Source organism: Bicyclus anynana, chromosome 2, assembly GCF_947172395.1.
Source record: "Bicyclus anynana chromosome 2, ilBicAnyn1.1, whole genome shotgun sequence".
Lineage (NCBI taxonomy): Eukaryota > Metazoa > Arthropoda > Insecta > Lepidoptera > Nymphalidae > Bicyclus > Bicyclus anynana.
In genome coordinates this window covers 17,502,005-17,518,218 of record NC_069084.1, presented here as the reverse complement: position 1 = coordinate 17,518,218, position 16,214 = coordinate 17,502,005, and the positions used below count along the sequence as shown (strand labels likewise).

The following is a 16,214-nucleotide window of genomic DNA, read 5'->3' as shown; positions in this document are numbered from 1 at the left end:
GGTGCAAAGATTTTTTATTTATTTTTATACTTTACAAGTTAGCCCTTTACTATAATCTCACCTAATGGGAAGTGATGATGCAATCTAAGATAGAAGCGGGCTCACTTGATAGGAGGATGAAAATCCACACTCCTTTCGGTTTCTACACGGCATTGTTCCGGAACGCTAAATAGGTTGGCGGTACGTCTTTGCCGGTAGGGTGGTAACTAGCCACAGCCAAAGCCTCCCACCAGCCAAATGAGTGGAAAATGGCAAATCAAAGAAACGGCCAAACTGTGTCTAAAATGTTGGATTTGTAGAGAATTTAATATACGATTCACGCAGAACACTATGATAGAGCTTTGAGAGTATTGTAATAAGAAGGCCGCTAAAATAGGTTGTAAATGAAATAAACACATACGAATATCCATCCACCCACTCGAAGTTGTCAATGAGAGACCACGCCGTGTATCCTATGACGCTGACGTTGTCCACTTTTATCGAGAGCAATACCTGTAAAATGAGAATATAATAAATTTTAGCCTACGGCCTACTAACTCCATGCTGAGAATTTATTTACACTCAGATTTTTATATGGAAGAAAAATTGAACATTTTATAGGTCGATAGCTGACGTCATGCTATTAATGCTTTTAAAAAACTACTAGTTTGGCGAAACGGTAAACAAAAATTATTATTATTTGCATACGTAATGATTTTGATACCTACTTGTAATACAAACATTTTTGATGTTCCACACCAAAAAGGTTAAATAAAAGACTCAAGTATAATGTTTCAATTGATTTTTAAATAACACATTAGTTTTAATAATATATTTAAAACAAATCACAAATTCTTACTCGACAACCAGGACATCGGTATCTAATCTACAAACAGTCAATTATTCTCACGTTTCTGTAGCACTCACGACTATAGGTAATTGATCGTGTGTTGGCCATTGCGTACATGACTTGTATAGTATGCCGCGTGGGTGCTGCCGTTTGCTTTTCAGAAACGTGAGAATAATTGACCGTCAATGGCGACCTTAAAGCTACACAGTTGAACCACTAAACTATTGAGTCAGTACATGCACAAATAATAATTTCATTTATATATATCTAAAAGTATCTTCAGAGGGCCTAGTGGCAGTTTGATACTGTTACTATTGCGTTAAAGTAAACGCGAATTTCTAAGGAATTGAAACAGCGCCATCTAGTGGCACTACTGCACAACTGTTTCAATTCCATACAAACTTGCGTTTACGTCTACGCCATAGTAATTGTATAAAAATATTGAAACTCCCACTAGGCACACTGTATTCTATCCAAGTCACCAGGTTCAAATACTCCTATAAGTACTATGTTCAATCCCAGTTACCTGTTCCAAATAATCCTTGAAAAATTGTGTTCTATCCACATCATTGAGATCGATTTCGTTAGTTGAGTAGCCATTCTCAGTTATCATGATATCGATGTCTCCGTACTCGTACTTTAACCAGGATAGCTGTTCCCGGATGCCTTCTGGATAAACCTTGAAAACAATATGTAGTATTAATTCCTTGTTCATTAGAATTGCAATTGGCATTTGATGCTATAAATTGTTGTAAAAAAATCACTTTGCGCTGACTAATTTGGCGAAATATTATTATTTTTTTCCATATCTATTGATCTATTTTGATGAATAAGGTACCTAAAACAAACATTTTAGAAATTCTACACCTAAAAGGCCAAAAGACTTACTCGTAAGTATAACATTTTCATGGAATTTGAAATACATAATAGTCATAATATTTAAATAAAAGAAATCCTAATTTTTTAATCGAAAAAAGCTACCTTTACAAAAGTGTATTCTATACACTTTTGTGAAGGTAGATTTCTAAAACATGGTATTATTTTTATTCTCGTTGCTTATCAGTTTAAGGTTTTTGTCAAAATCAACCCTTTTTAATTTTCAGTATTTTTCTGGTACACATACCATTTTTTAAAATTTATTTTTTTATTTTGTAAAGTCAAGAAAAAAGTAAAGATTAAACTGCACAAACGAGTGTGCAGTTCCTTTGTACAGTTTTCTCGTTGCCGTGTGGACCGGGCATGAATGAAAATGAATGAAAAGCAAATAACAAACAAGAATAGAATATTATATCTATGCTTTTCCAATCCTTAAAGAATTTAAATACTGACTTAATATATGGATACTTTTTTTATAAATAAATATACTTAAACAATACACATCACTATCTAGCCCCAAAGTAAGTATACAGAGTAGCTTGTGTTATGGGTACTAAGATAGTTGATATTATAATATTAATATACAATTATATACTACATATAAATATTTATATAATGTATAAATACACACAGACACTGGAAAACACCCATGCTCATCACACAAATATTTTCCAGTTGTGGGAATCGAACCCACGGCCGTGGATGCAGAAAGTGGGCACTACCCACTGCGCCACGCGGCCGTCAAATTAATTAAGGGGCATTCATTAAGATTTGTAAAACTTATTCACTGGAAATATAGGTGAGGTGCCAAATTTGCTGGTTGGCGGAAACTCCAAGGTGGCGTTCAGTTCCGGAGAGCCGGTGACGTCCCAAATACCCGGAGCATCCCCGGGCCTAGCCGGTCTGATCATACTTGTTGAGTAATGGTTCATGGCGTAGAAGTCTGCTGTTCCTGGAAACAAAAATGAAAAAAAATGTATTAATCTTTTATTACAAAAATGAACTTAAGCTAAGTTATCCTAATAAATATACAAATCATGCCACGAATGTTGCCATGAATACTGGCTGCATTTCCACACCGGACAGTCAGGTTAAATCCTTTGCGCGAATGAAGAGCCAGCCCTTCTGTCACCAGTCGAGACAATTAGCCGCGTTAAAATAAATTTATATGATTTACTAATGCGACGGTGATATCAAGCGAGTTGCAGGTAGCTGCTAATCGTAGATGCAGGCGGCTCAAAACCGTGTTGTTTGGAGGACTTCCAAGGGACAGTACCGTAAATAGCCTGTTCCGCGCCGGTTTCCGGTTCTATAACTGCGCCCTATTTAAGTAGGCCCTTTGCTTATCATACCAGCAACTGTGTCTCACTCAAACGCAGGTTCACTACTGCAAATTCGTTGCCCATTCTGATGTTTAATTCTGTCTATTCTTACGCACCACCCTATTTACGCCACTGCCAAGGGAGATCTATGTTCAACAGTAAACACCCATCTGCTGATGCTGACGTACTCGTATATAATGTACAAATCGTATGTAGAGTCTACATCACTTGCAGACGATTACGCAAGTGCACCAAGCACCCCTTGAGAATGGCGTAGTTTACGGTCCTCACTTTCCAGCGTCAAAAAAACTCATTTTCATCTGAAATGCAGTGAATTTTCTACACTAAATTTTAATTTAAAACAGGAGCGAAAACGTAAAGAAAGCTGCTCTCTGGGGAGCGCTGAGCGGACGAAAATGTTGCTTTTTCCTTTATTCACAACTCTTCATGTCTATTATACTCCTGCAATCGCAGGCACGCAGTGCTCATTTGCAGGTGAGATATTAAATGGAATACTTAATTTATAGTTACCGGTTTGATATCTATTTTGAATAGTTTACTAGGGCACAGGCCGTGTTTAGAGCTATGCTGCTCTAAAATGCTGACAGACTAAGGATGATAACGTTTGACACAGTTTGACACAGGATGTAACACTGCATTAACAAGCATTTGTGATCAGGTATCTAGAGGCGCCAATAAAAAAGTGTTAGTAACAAAATTAAAGATAAATAAATTGCCCCGATTGAAACCTGAACTTGTTATTAGTAATGGTTATATATAATTTAACCTATACCTTTTATGAATTCTATTTCATCTTCTGTGAAAGGCGGCAACCTGGAGTACCGGTATCCTTGCCCCAAGCTATATTGTAGCATCAGCTTCTCAATCGACGGCGGCCAACCACCTTGCTTTGTGAATATTGGATAGGCGTACCTGCCTGTCTGAAGTTAAAGAAAAATATATACATCAAAAGAAGGAAAGATAACGAAAACAACTGCTCTTGTCTGTGAAATGCGTTATTTGACTTTTATTTAGTTACAAATTTAAAGAGCGAGATTTAAAGACTTGGTTATACGGTATAATACCTTCGCTTTTTCCTCATGTTTTAAAAAAATTATATTAGTAAAGAAAAATAAAATTAAAGAGCGAGAATTTAAAAACAATTGTCGTGAATAATCCATACTTGATTTTCTTAAAGAAATGTACATGTTTTGCAACATTAATTGTTATGTCTTCATCTAGTGATAATGGTGACCCTAATTTGGAGATGGTTTTAAAAAGACTTACAAATTAAACACCTACTTGCTAAAAATTTAATAAGTAGAGAAAAGAACAATGACAGCATTTAACAATTATCTCCCATTTTGCCCCCCCCCCCCCCCCCCCTCTATTCATCGATATCATTATTAACGAAAATTCATCCGCTTCAACGACTGCATGTTTGATTATATTTTTGCACGTAAACCACTAAACCAATTTAATTAATTTTGTTAAACTACACTTTGTAGATAAAGCAAAAAAGAAAAAAAAAGTTAAAATTTAAATAATGTAATTTTATGTAGAAATAAAAATTCGTTAAATTCCATTTGTTATGTGCCATATTCCATATAATATATCGGTTTGTATTACAGATTGTGTGTACGAGTATCTATAAGTATCCCTCAGTTTACACATTCATTTTTATCATCATCGTTATCATTAACAGCCGATGGACGTCCACTGCTGGACATAGGCCTCTTGCATGGACTTCCAAACAAAACGGTCTCAAGCCACGAGCCTCCAGCGGCTCCCTGCAGCCCGCTTGATGTCCTCGGTCCACCTAGTAGGGGGTCGACCAACACTGCGCTTTCCGGTGTGGGGTCGCCATTCCAGCACCTTGGGACCCCAACATCCATCGGCTTTTCGAACTATGTGACCAGCCCATTGCCACTTCAGCTTGGCGATTCGCTCAGCTATGTCACTTACTTTAATTCTTCTGCGGATCTCTTCATTTCGGATTCCATTGTTGTAAATTTCTGATTGTTGTAAATACGTACAAAAGAGAATCAAGAAAATTCACTAACCGCATGCTGCCTTCCTAGTTCTGCTAACACCGTATCGTTTTCTGTAGCTGGTTTTATCCTCAGTTCATAGTTCGCAAGCGATATCCGAGCTATTAAATTTAGAAAAAAACTGTTTTGGTGATAGTGATTATACCAATAGAATAGGATAATAGTTAGTTAGTAGAAATTAAATATAAACAATATTAATTTCGTATAGTACATAGATTATGGGTCCAAAATATATCGATATTAATTAATTAATTAATTAATTAAATTTTATTAATTTATTTTATATGTATTCACGTCTTAAATATAGTAATTTAAAAATAAATTCAGATCAGGTGTTTATGATAATGACCGGGACCGACGGGTGTACGTGGTCTCCGAGACACGGGGTATAATACTACCAACTTCCCTACTTCGGTCTGAGAATTTTAACTAAAAATTTCTTAGAAATAATAGAAACTCTCATCGCCGATTCGAAGTTAGGATCTCGTAATCCGTAATTATAATATTACCTTTTTAACTAAAATTACTTACCTTGATACTTTGGTCTAAACTCCCGATCAAATATTCTATAAGCGGTAGCGTGCGCCAGCAAAATGTGTTTATTGCAGAGAAAAGGCGCGAATTCTGGCTCCTTTATTTTAGGAGCGAAATGGCCCCTATTGTAAGAGTAGTCGCAGATCGCATTAGCTTCGTTGATGGTGATCCAGGTCTTGACGCGGTCAGCGTAATGAGAGAATATCACTCTCGCGTAGTCTCCATACCAGTCCACGATCAGAGGATTTGCCCAACCACCTAGAAAACCAAGCTAAGGTCAAATACTGTAGCTACACTGATTCTACGGCTTAAACAACAAACGAAACAGATTTTTCTAATATTATTGGGTAAACAGGTTTGTATCCACAAAAGCAATGAATGCTGAAGGCAATGGGCAGGCCACATAGTTTAAAGAGGTGATGTACGTTGAGATTCTAAGGAAGTCGCTGGACGCTGGCGGCTCGAAACCGTGGTGTTTGAAATTTAATTAAAATTTTAATTAAAATTAAATTGGCGGTTAATAATGATGATGATGATGAAACAGATCTGATTAGGTAGACCGATGATCGTGCAGATTACAGGGAGGCGCTGGATGCTCGCGGCTTTGACAAGTAAAGGCATACCTAAGTCTTGTATCTTCACAGGCAGCTCCCAATGGTATATTGTTACGATGGGTTCAATTCCCTTAGCCAGCAGCGCGTCAATGAGGTCACTGTAGTATTTGACACCAGCCTGGTTGATCTTGTTAGTGAAGCCAGTTGGCAGAATCCGAGGCCAACTTATTGAAAACCTGAAATTTATCATTATTATCAGCCTATTTTGATGCTCCACTAAAGATGCCGCCATTCTTATAGGATTTGACGACCTCTGTGGCGCAGTGGTCGATTTACAAGACGGAGGTCCTAGGTTAGAAGCCCGGCTGGGCCGATTGAGATCTTAGATTGCATCATCATTTACCATCAGGTTAGAGTGTAGGCAAGGGCGAACTGGTAAAAAATAAAAAAGGAGATTTAGATCAAACACGAATGTCTATATTGGATTGCCTCTTAATTTCCATTCCTGCAACGATAAAACTGCACAAACGGTCTGCGCAGTCCAATTGTGCAGTTGATCATAGTGTGAAAATTTGTGCCAATTTTCGTACATACGTTCGATAAAACTGCACAAACAGACTGTGCACTTGTGCAGTCCATTTGTGCAGTTGTATTGTTGCCGAGTAGACTGGGCATTAAGTGACTTCACGTATCACCGACTTGTAAGTGATCAGTAGGTAGAAAATACGATGTAATTTTCCAGTTTTTACCCGACTATGGCGAAGCCAGACATCTTCCCTTTACTGGTGGCAGGAGTATGCCACGATGTCTCCCGTAGCACCGCTCTTGATGTCTGCAGAGTTCTCGTGGACGAGCCTGTCCCATGTGCTCTCACCCTTACCTGGTTGAGTATTCATACTTTACAAATAATTGAGAGTTAGAATACCTGTAATACTGCAGTCCCATGTTGGCAGCGATCCTGACATCTTCCCTCCACTGGTGGTAGGAGTCCGCCGCGACGTCTCCCGTGGCTCCGTTCTGAATGTCTGCAGAGTGCTGGTGGACGAACCTGTCCCATATGCTCTCACCTTTACCTGGTTGTGTATCAAAACAAATATTACAACCTTGCTTCACTTTACTACAAATTTGCTTGTTTTCGTGACGAGACCCGATCTGTGGTTCCAGCAGAAAATCAGCGTTGTATACCATGCTGAGCTGGGGCCATTTTCTGGGCCACACATTGGAGATATTGTGATGTGTGGCATTATGTTGAAATAAACGCATGTTTCTTTTTTTCTCTTATTCTTCTTTCATCCATATTCCATAGTAACTTACTTACATATTTAGTTTTTTAACCAACTTCCAAAAAGGAGGAGGTTCTACGTTCGGCTGTATGTATGTTTTTTTTTTTTTTAATACCCGACTACGGCGAAGCCATAAAGAAGGGTAATGATTCTGGCAGTCTATATGTAAACTACTGAACCGAATTTAGTAAATGGGGTGTCAAGAGATTCGTAATACCCGGATGACATAGCCTATATAAATTTTATAAATTTTTTATAAGACGGAATTTAAGCTTCAGAACCTAACCTCGAAAAAAATTAAAACTGACACGCTTTTGGGATCAAAATAAAGGTCTTGACGAATACCCAGCGGCGGCTCTGCTTTCCAAGCCTAGATGTATCTAACACTATTATTTTTAATAAATACAGCCCACTTCAAAAACATAAAATTACCTTCCCACAAAACTAAAAAGCAAAAAATAACATTATAATATTTTTTACCTACTGACCAGTTTTCAGTAGATGCTATTATATAATTAGATCGTATATACTATAAACTATATATACTGTATAGGTACATATTTGGAACACAAATAATAATAATTATTGCTATTGCAACTTTACTGCTTAGACAGCACGTAATCCATAACCTAATTACGTTCAGTGGCAAACAATATTTTTGAATATTTATTTAAGTCTAGACGACGATTTTGCATAATAGTAGGTAAGTGTATCTATTTCTTAAAATGCACACAACTGAAAAGTTTGAGGTGCATGCCCCGGACCGGGTTCGAACCCACACCCTCCGGAATTGGCGGCAGAGGTCATATCCACTGGGCTATCACGGCTCTACCGGGCTATCTAAGAATAATAATAATTAAAAAAAATTAAAGATCACGTGTCTCAAACGGTGAAGGAAAAACATCGTGAGGAAACCTGCATACCAGAAAAATTTTTTAATTCTCTACGCGTGTGAAGTTTGCCAATCCGCATTGGGCCGGCGTGGTGGACTATTGGCCTAACCCCTCTCATACTGAGAGGAGACTCGAGCTCAGCAGTAAGCCGAATATGGGTTGATAATGAAGTGTATCTAGATTTTGCCTAAGTTGGTAGGCGCTTGTTTTTATTGCCTATCCATTCTTGTCATAAAGATGCCCAGATGATGTTGTAAGAAACGGGAAACATATAGAATTCTTATCGATAGTTCCATAGCCTAGCCATGCGTTGAAAAAGCAAAGCATAATATATGATTATGAAGAAGTACACGAGTTCTATGAATGTCAATAACATAGGAATGAATCTAACCGGAGTCTTGCAGTGCGATGGTTAACTGATGGTGGTAGGTACCAGTGGCGAAGGGCGGAATTTTGACGAAGGTAAGCCGTTCCAAAGAAAAGGAAATTCATACTGCTTGATACAAACTCCGGTTTCTCATACATCCATAGATACATATATGTCGTAGAAATACGTAGAGTCATTAATAAAAATATGGACAGAACCGCTGACCTAACCTTGGTCATCGGCTCTGCCAATTACAATAGGTATGCTATGCTTAACCTCACTAATCGCTTACACAATACTACTCTTAATTTTACTATTTTACCCTGGTAGTTGTGGTAGAGGAAGTACATCGAGCAAGTCCCAGGACTTGTGACCATTGGGTGTGGTTTAAAGGCGCCTTTTAATACTAGTAAACACTCACCAACCCTGCCCGACATGCTCTCCATGCCCACAGTAAACAATTTAAGATCAATAATTACTTCATCACGAAACATTATCGAACAAAATCACTAACGCGACAAGCAGCATGACGCCTCAAGCTGCTCAACAAAGAATTGAACCAATTAATAGCCCAAGTCACTAATCACTTTCCTTTTCTTAATAACACTACTTAACACTTCACTATTTCACTATACTTAACAAGTAGAAGACGATTATTCCATCTTAAAAACGCGATTATAACTGAATTACTAAATCAGCAAACTACGGAGACAGACGGAGGCAGGATGCCTCACTAGAGTGAATACACAGTGACGGTACACGCGTACGCGCCATTTGGGACGCGATGCCATTGGATGAGAGTTACGTGATCTCCTATTGGTCGATCGCCGCCACGTTCGTTATGGTGGTAACGTTTTACAATCTTAATTACTTCAAGAGTAAATAATCAAAACCTAATTACATGAAAACTTGATTCTAAATTTATTAAATTAATTAACGTAGATTTTGCTGACCATTACGACAGCAAAATCTCAACACAGAACCTAAAGAGTTTCTTTTCTACTGCTGTCACCTGTCATCATTACTTGAGAGACTAATTATTAATTAAATCAAAACGGAATAGTATTTTGACTGCAAAATGATCAGACCACTAGATAACAAGTCGATTCGAAATAACCACAGAGCAAACATGACAACTATTAGGTCTGAGGCCATAGAGCCCTCAGTGAGCCAAGCTTCCCCGGCGACACGGCCATACTGACGTGCGGTGCGTGCTCTGCAGCGCCTCCAGTTCTTTTCTGTAAATAAAAAAAAAAAAAAAAATTCTGAAGCTAGGTACTTTCACAATTAACCTAGGCTTTGTTTGAATCTAGAAACTTGTGTTTTTGAATAGTTAGTTACCTTAAACAAGGCTGAACTTTAGTATCTAAAATTAAAATGTTTAGTTATCTTGGCTGAACGTGACAAGGCTGAACTATAAGACGTGTGACAACACAAACTTGCTATGAATGTTGAGAAAGAGAATATTTATAAGTTTATTTCATATTGACGCTTGCTACACGCGACAACAGCTAATGATTCAAATGTACACTGCTCGCTCCACGCGACAACAGGTAATTATAATTTATATTGACACTGCTCGCTCCACGCGACAACAGATAAATATTATAATTATAAAATAAGTAAGTATGTTGTGTTTTAAGTGTACACGTAGACACTGCTCATAATTTTCATATGAATACAGTTATAACGTGGTGTGTAGTATAGGTAGGGAATCAGGTGAGATAGATCCACGTCGAAGGCTCTAGGGGAGTTTGGGAAGGTCGATGCTGTGGTGCTAAGCGGTTATCTAGCGCCGTGGTCCACAGGGGATAGACAAGGTTGGTCGTTATACAAGGCACCTCAGGCCAACGACATCTTTTGGTGGTCGCTGGTCGGCTCCATACGCCAACGACATATTTTTAGTGCCACATGGCATCTTTTGGTGGTCGCTGGTCGGCTCCATACGCCAACGACATCTTTTGAGTGCCACATGGCATCTTTTATTAGTTATAAACGACTCCACGCCGCCAATAAGTAAAATTATAAGTATTCTCATTACTCTTTCTTTTAAAGTGTTTGTGATGATGTTTGTGTAAATGTTAAAATAATTGAAACTATATTCACCGGGAATAAATAGTCGACGCAGTGGTCGATGTAGTAGACGACACAGGCAGCACGCCAGCTCCAGCGGTCGCAATAGCCGCAGGCTGCAACGACTGCAGAAGTAGTAGCGGGCTGCGCGGCTGTAGTGGCGTTAGACGTTTGACACCGTTGATACCAGAGGCGGTACGGCCGCCAGAAGATCACCAGGGCGAGCAGGTCGCCTCAATTGGTTATCTGTGACCCTGCAAGGCCTCCAATGACGACCAGATACCGCTCTTGAGCACTCTGTGTACTTCACTATAAGGATTGCTAAACAAAGGTGAAGCGACGTTTGGTTGTTTTTAATTAAAACCAAGTAGTCTACTTACTAATAGTGGTTTTTTTTTTACCACCGCCTCGGCCATTCTACTTTGGATGTAAACATGCAGGGCTTCTATATCGATGACCCTACTGTCAAAAGTCAACTAGATTAAGAAGTTTAGGTACTACACAATTTTGACTACTTACAAGAAGTGTTAACGAAGCTATACCAAATATTGTATGTGCTTTACAGTAAAAAGAGCATTGCAAATAACCAAAGATAGTATTTCGTTACCTGGAGTCACTATGCGTAGTTCGTTGCAATGCCTGTCACAATAAGCCTTGGAAGCTTCTGAGGAATTGTCTTCCATCATCAATAATTTATTTTGGGGATGTAAAGAGTCGGACAAGTTCTTAAAGTAAACCCTTGGTACAATCTGAATTAAATGAAAAGTAAGAGACGCAATCTAACTTAGAAAAATGCCGTACGCCACGTAAACGCAATATCTATTTTGAAATTATCGGTAAAAGATTCGCACACTCGGCTCAAACCGTCGCGGTTTTTAACTAAAAGTACTCGACTCGCAAACGCATAACGTTTGCAAACGATAAATCTTAAAAGTAATACAGATTGCAACGTAATGAACATTTCTCAGTTTTTTTTTTTTTTTTTTTTTTTTTTTCTCTTTCTTTTTTTATTTTTCTCTTTGTCTTTTACGTTATTACATTATTTACTTGGATGCGATATGGCGACACGGGCATCACGGCAACCATTGCCGATTCAACTCAATGACGCATCAATATTAAATTGTCAAAACTATTTTACGGTTTTAAGTCCAACTTAGTTACCACAAGAAAACCCGTTAAGCGGTAACTGAGGGTAGTTATCAAATAAAATTAATTTCATCAGGGATTTCACAAATTTCAAATTAAGTTGCACTTTCATTGTCAATGTCAGGATTTGGTACAGATTGACCGGCAGAAAGGGATCGCTGGAGCGATACCACTTCTGATGTCGTAGAAATACGTAGAGTCATTAATAAAAATATGGACAGAACCGCTGACCTAACCTTGGTCATCGGCTCTGCCAATTACAATAGGTATGCTATGCTTAACCTCACTAATCGCTTACACAATACTACTCTTAATTTTACTATTTTACCCTGGTAGTTGTGGTAGAGGAAGTACATCGAGCAAGTCCCAGGACTTGTGACCATTGGGTGTGGTTTAAAGGCGCCTTTTAATACTAGTAAACACTCACCAACCCTGCCCGACATGCTCTCCATGCCCACAGTAAACAATTTAAGATCAATAATTACTTCATCACGAAACATTATCGAACAAAATCACTAACGCGACAAGCAGCATGACGCCTCAAGCTGCTCAACAAAGAATTGAACCAATTAATAGCCCAAGTCACTAATCACTTTCCTTTTCTTAATAACACTACTTAACACTTCACTATTTCACTATACTTAACAAGTAGAAGACGATTATTCCATCTTAAAAACGCGATTATAACTGAATTACTAAATCAGCAAACTACGGAGACAGACGGAGGCAGGATGCCTCACTAGAGTGAATACACAGTGACGGTACACGCGTACGCGCCATTTGGGACGCGATGCCATTGGATGAGAGTTACGTGATCTCCTATTGGTCGATCGCCGCCACGTTCGTTATGGTGGTAACGTTTTACAATCTTAATTACTTCAAGAGTAAATAATCAAAACCTAATTACATGAAAACTTGATTCTAAATTTATTAAATTAATTAACGTAGATTTTGCTGACCATTACGACAGCAAAATCTCAACACAGAACCTAAAGAGTTTCTTTTCTACTGCTGTCACCTGTCATCATTACTTGAGAGACTAATTATTAATTAAATCAAAACGGAATAGTATTTTGACTGCAAAATGATCAGACCACTAGATAACAAGTCGATTCGAAATAACCACAGAGCAAACATGACAACTATTAGGTCTGAGGCCATAGAGCCCTCAGTGAGCCAAGCTTCCCCGGCGACATATATATTCATTTTAATAATTAATATATATGTATGGATTTTTAAAAGGTAACTGGAAAAAATTGAATTGAACTGGAAAAAAAGAGAATTGGACTCTTCGCCGCTGGTAGATACATCATGACTATACAACCTGTAGGAACAAATTATTTTGGTTAATTGTTTTCCAAAGTGTTCCACAAGGTTTAAAAGTGAGTTTTACCATCTTACCATCAGCGTTCCATCCACCTTCTATCTGATAGGAAGAAGTGGCTGCACCTAGCTTAAAGTTCTCAGGAAATTTGAGATCGGCTCTGCAAGTCACCAGCATAGCCCTGAAAATATTTTTTACTAGCTTATTTTTTTTAAATTGAGTAATATAAACATAGTATTATAATGAACATTAGGAAATAATTGATAGGTACTGGATTAGTTATAAAATAACTAGCGGACGCCCGCGACTTCGTGCAGAATTTAGGTTTTCACAAATCCCTCGGGAACCATGGATTTTTTCGATATAAAATTCAAAATTCATTTATTTCAAGTAGGCTCAGTTTACAAGCACTTTTGACAAGTCAGTTGACTATTTGTAAAGATCCAACCACCGGTTCGAAAGGCAACCTGCCTGAGAAGAAACCAGCAAGAAACTCAACAGTTGCTCTTTTTTTAAAAAATCATACAGCATTATAATTAACAATTGATGACAACATTACAATTTCTTATAGTTTTACTTCCTGTGTGAAGGTGGAAGCTGATCCAACGGCCTCCAAGCATCTTTATCATTAAGGAACTCATCAATGGTGTAGTAACCTCGACTAAGTAAATATAAAAAGTAGCCTATGTGTTAATCCAGACTAAAAACAAACATTTATACAAAGTTTCGCGTTTATAATATTAGTAGGACGAGATCAAATATACTACACAAGAACTTTAATAAGAAAGTAGGAAATATCACAAACTAGCTGACGCCGCGCGGTTTCACCCGCGTGGTTCAAGTTGCCGTAGAAATACGGGAATAACATATGGCCTATAGCCTTCCTCGATAAATGGGCTATCTAACACTGAAAGAATTTTTCAAATCGGTCCAGTAGTTCCTGAGATTAGCGCGTTCAATCAAACAAACAAACTCTTCAGCTTTATAATATTAGTATAGATACTAACTCTAATAACATGTACTTATACCTATAACTGGAATATTCACTAATTTAGTCTTTAATAACAACCTATTAAAATAAACATCAAATCAACCAAGGAATGTCATCTACCTACCGTATGATATCCACGAAGGGTTGCCAATAGGCACCGGATGACATTTGTTACATAGAATCTCAATTTCATATAATATGTCAACCAACATACGTCAAAGTTAGTGAATTAGCCTGCGGATCGCTGTGTAGTGAGTAAAATAACTAGTTAAAAACATTTTTTTTATTCTTTACAAGTTAGTCCTTAATTAAAGAAAGAAGAAAAGAAAGAAAATTATTTTATTTGGACACACACACACATAATACACAAAAGACAACAAATACCTAAAACAAAAGACAGAAATTTTAAAAATATAGTAAACTAATAATTTAAAGATATTAAACTAATGATTAAATTAAATCCAAAAAAAAAAAAAAAAATGATGTGTGTGGTACCAAAATGGTCTCCACTCAGCATATGCTACGCTAGTGATGGATGCACCAGCGCAGCGCTGGTCTTCCGTGGAACCATGTGGTGACGCGGGCGGAAACAACAAGAAGAAGTGTTACTAATTGATAATTAATAATAAGAACATAATAAATAATTATATATATATACTCTCACCTCTTAACACTCTCACCAATCAATCTCACCTGATGGTAAGTGATGATGCAATCTAAGATGGAAGCGGACTGACCTGTTAGGAGAAGGATGAAAATCCACACTCCTTTCGGTTTCTACACGACATCGTAGGTACCGGAACGCTAAATCGCTTGGCGGTAGTAACTAGCCACGGCCAACTATGCCAGTCAGACCTGGACCAATTAAGAAAATCTCAGTCGGCCCAGCTGGGGATCGAACCCAGGACCTCCGACTTGTAAATCCACCGCGCACACCACTGCGCCTCGGAGTTCGTCAAAAAACTCAACATGAATTAAGTACACGAAGTAAATACTTATTAACTTATTAAAATGCTAATACCTAAATATTTTTATCATCAACATTTCATCATTATATTTGATTTAATCTTTATTAAAGCGCCCTGCGTGGATTTACGAACAATAAATAGTACAACTGCTATGTTTGAATAACATAGTAAAGATAATATAGAATAAGAAGATAAATCTAATGGATTAAGAAAAACATGCAGATTATGATTCGGATTATGATGGATGTTGTCAAGAGGTTTGTTGGTCCAATTTTTTTACTTTGCACCAATTGCTTGGTTTATTATGAGTATTCAATTGTTTTTTATCAATAAAGAAACTAATAAGTAATTCTATAAAAAATCAAAAGAAATTTATTAACAAGAATTCAACATACATTACCCCAAAACTACTGGATGAATTAAAAAAAATTGAGCTCGAAATTTTAATTGTCTAGTTTTTGCCAGCAAATGAAAGTTTTAAAACAGTTCGTACATATAACATAAAGAATATACATTACATTGATTATTTATTTTAATTTTTTATTATTAATTTATTTTATCGAAAGCAGTTTTGCACTTTGAAGAAATAATATAAAACGCACTAAAAAATCAACTATACGAAAGTCAAAATATGCTTATAAGCCATAATGTCTATGGCTTATAAGCACTGTTTAGCAACAAACAAATTTAAAAACCAGCCAAGAGCGTGTCGAGCCACAGGCAGTGGCTCAGCAGTAGCAGAGGATTCAGCAGGTTATATGAGTGTTTCAAACTCTTGTAATCCATCTATCACTATCACACACTATGGGATAGACGAGAAAAAAAACATTCTCACTTTACACGTGGGGGGAGGAACCCCACAAAATGTTTTTGTATTTAACTTATTTTTTAGCTTTTAGGACACGTACGGAGTGGAAAGACCGTTTTAAAAATTATGTTGCTTGATAATTATGGGTTGGTAACTCACCATAACACAAGTGTTCTGCGAGAAATCATTTTTATC

The 16,214-nt window shown here is 37.4% G+C and overlaps 1 protein-coding gene across 1 annotated transcript in view; it reads right to left on the bottom strand.

Moving 5' to 3' along the window:
- Positions 1-16,214, bottom strand: part of LOC128199168 (myrosinase 1-like) — a 17,772-nt gene extending 1,558 nt beyond the window's left edge. Inside the window, exons 1-10 of the mRNA XM_052887434.1 lie at positions 16,179-16,214; positions 13,330-13,433; positions 7,092-7,239; positions 6,236-6,402; positions 5,610-5,870; positions 5,091-5,179; positions 3,821-3,968; positions 2,494-2,657; positions 1,356-1,508; positions 401-492 (exon numbers count right to left, since the gene is read on the bottom strand). Coding sequence (XP_052743394.1) covers positions 401-492; positions 1,356-1,508; positions 2,494-2,657; positions 3,821-3,968; positions 5,091-5,179; positions 5,610-5,870; positions 6,236-6,402; positions 7,092-7,239; positions 13,330-13,433; positions 16,179-16,207 — 1,355 coding nt within the window. The 5' untranslated portion in view covers positions 16,208-16,214. The remainder of the gene's footprint in view (positions 1-400; positions 493-1,355; positions 1,509-2,493; positions 2,658-3,820; positions 3,969-5,090; positions 5,180-5,609; positions 5,871-6,235; positions 6,403-7,091; positions 7,240-13,329; positions 13,434-16,178) is intronic.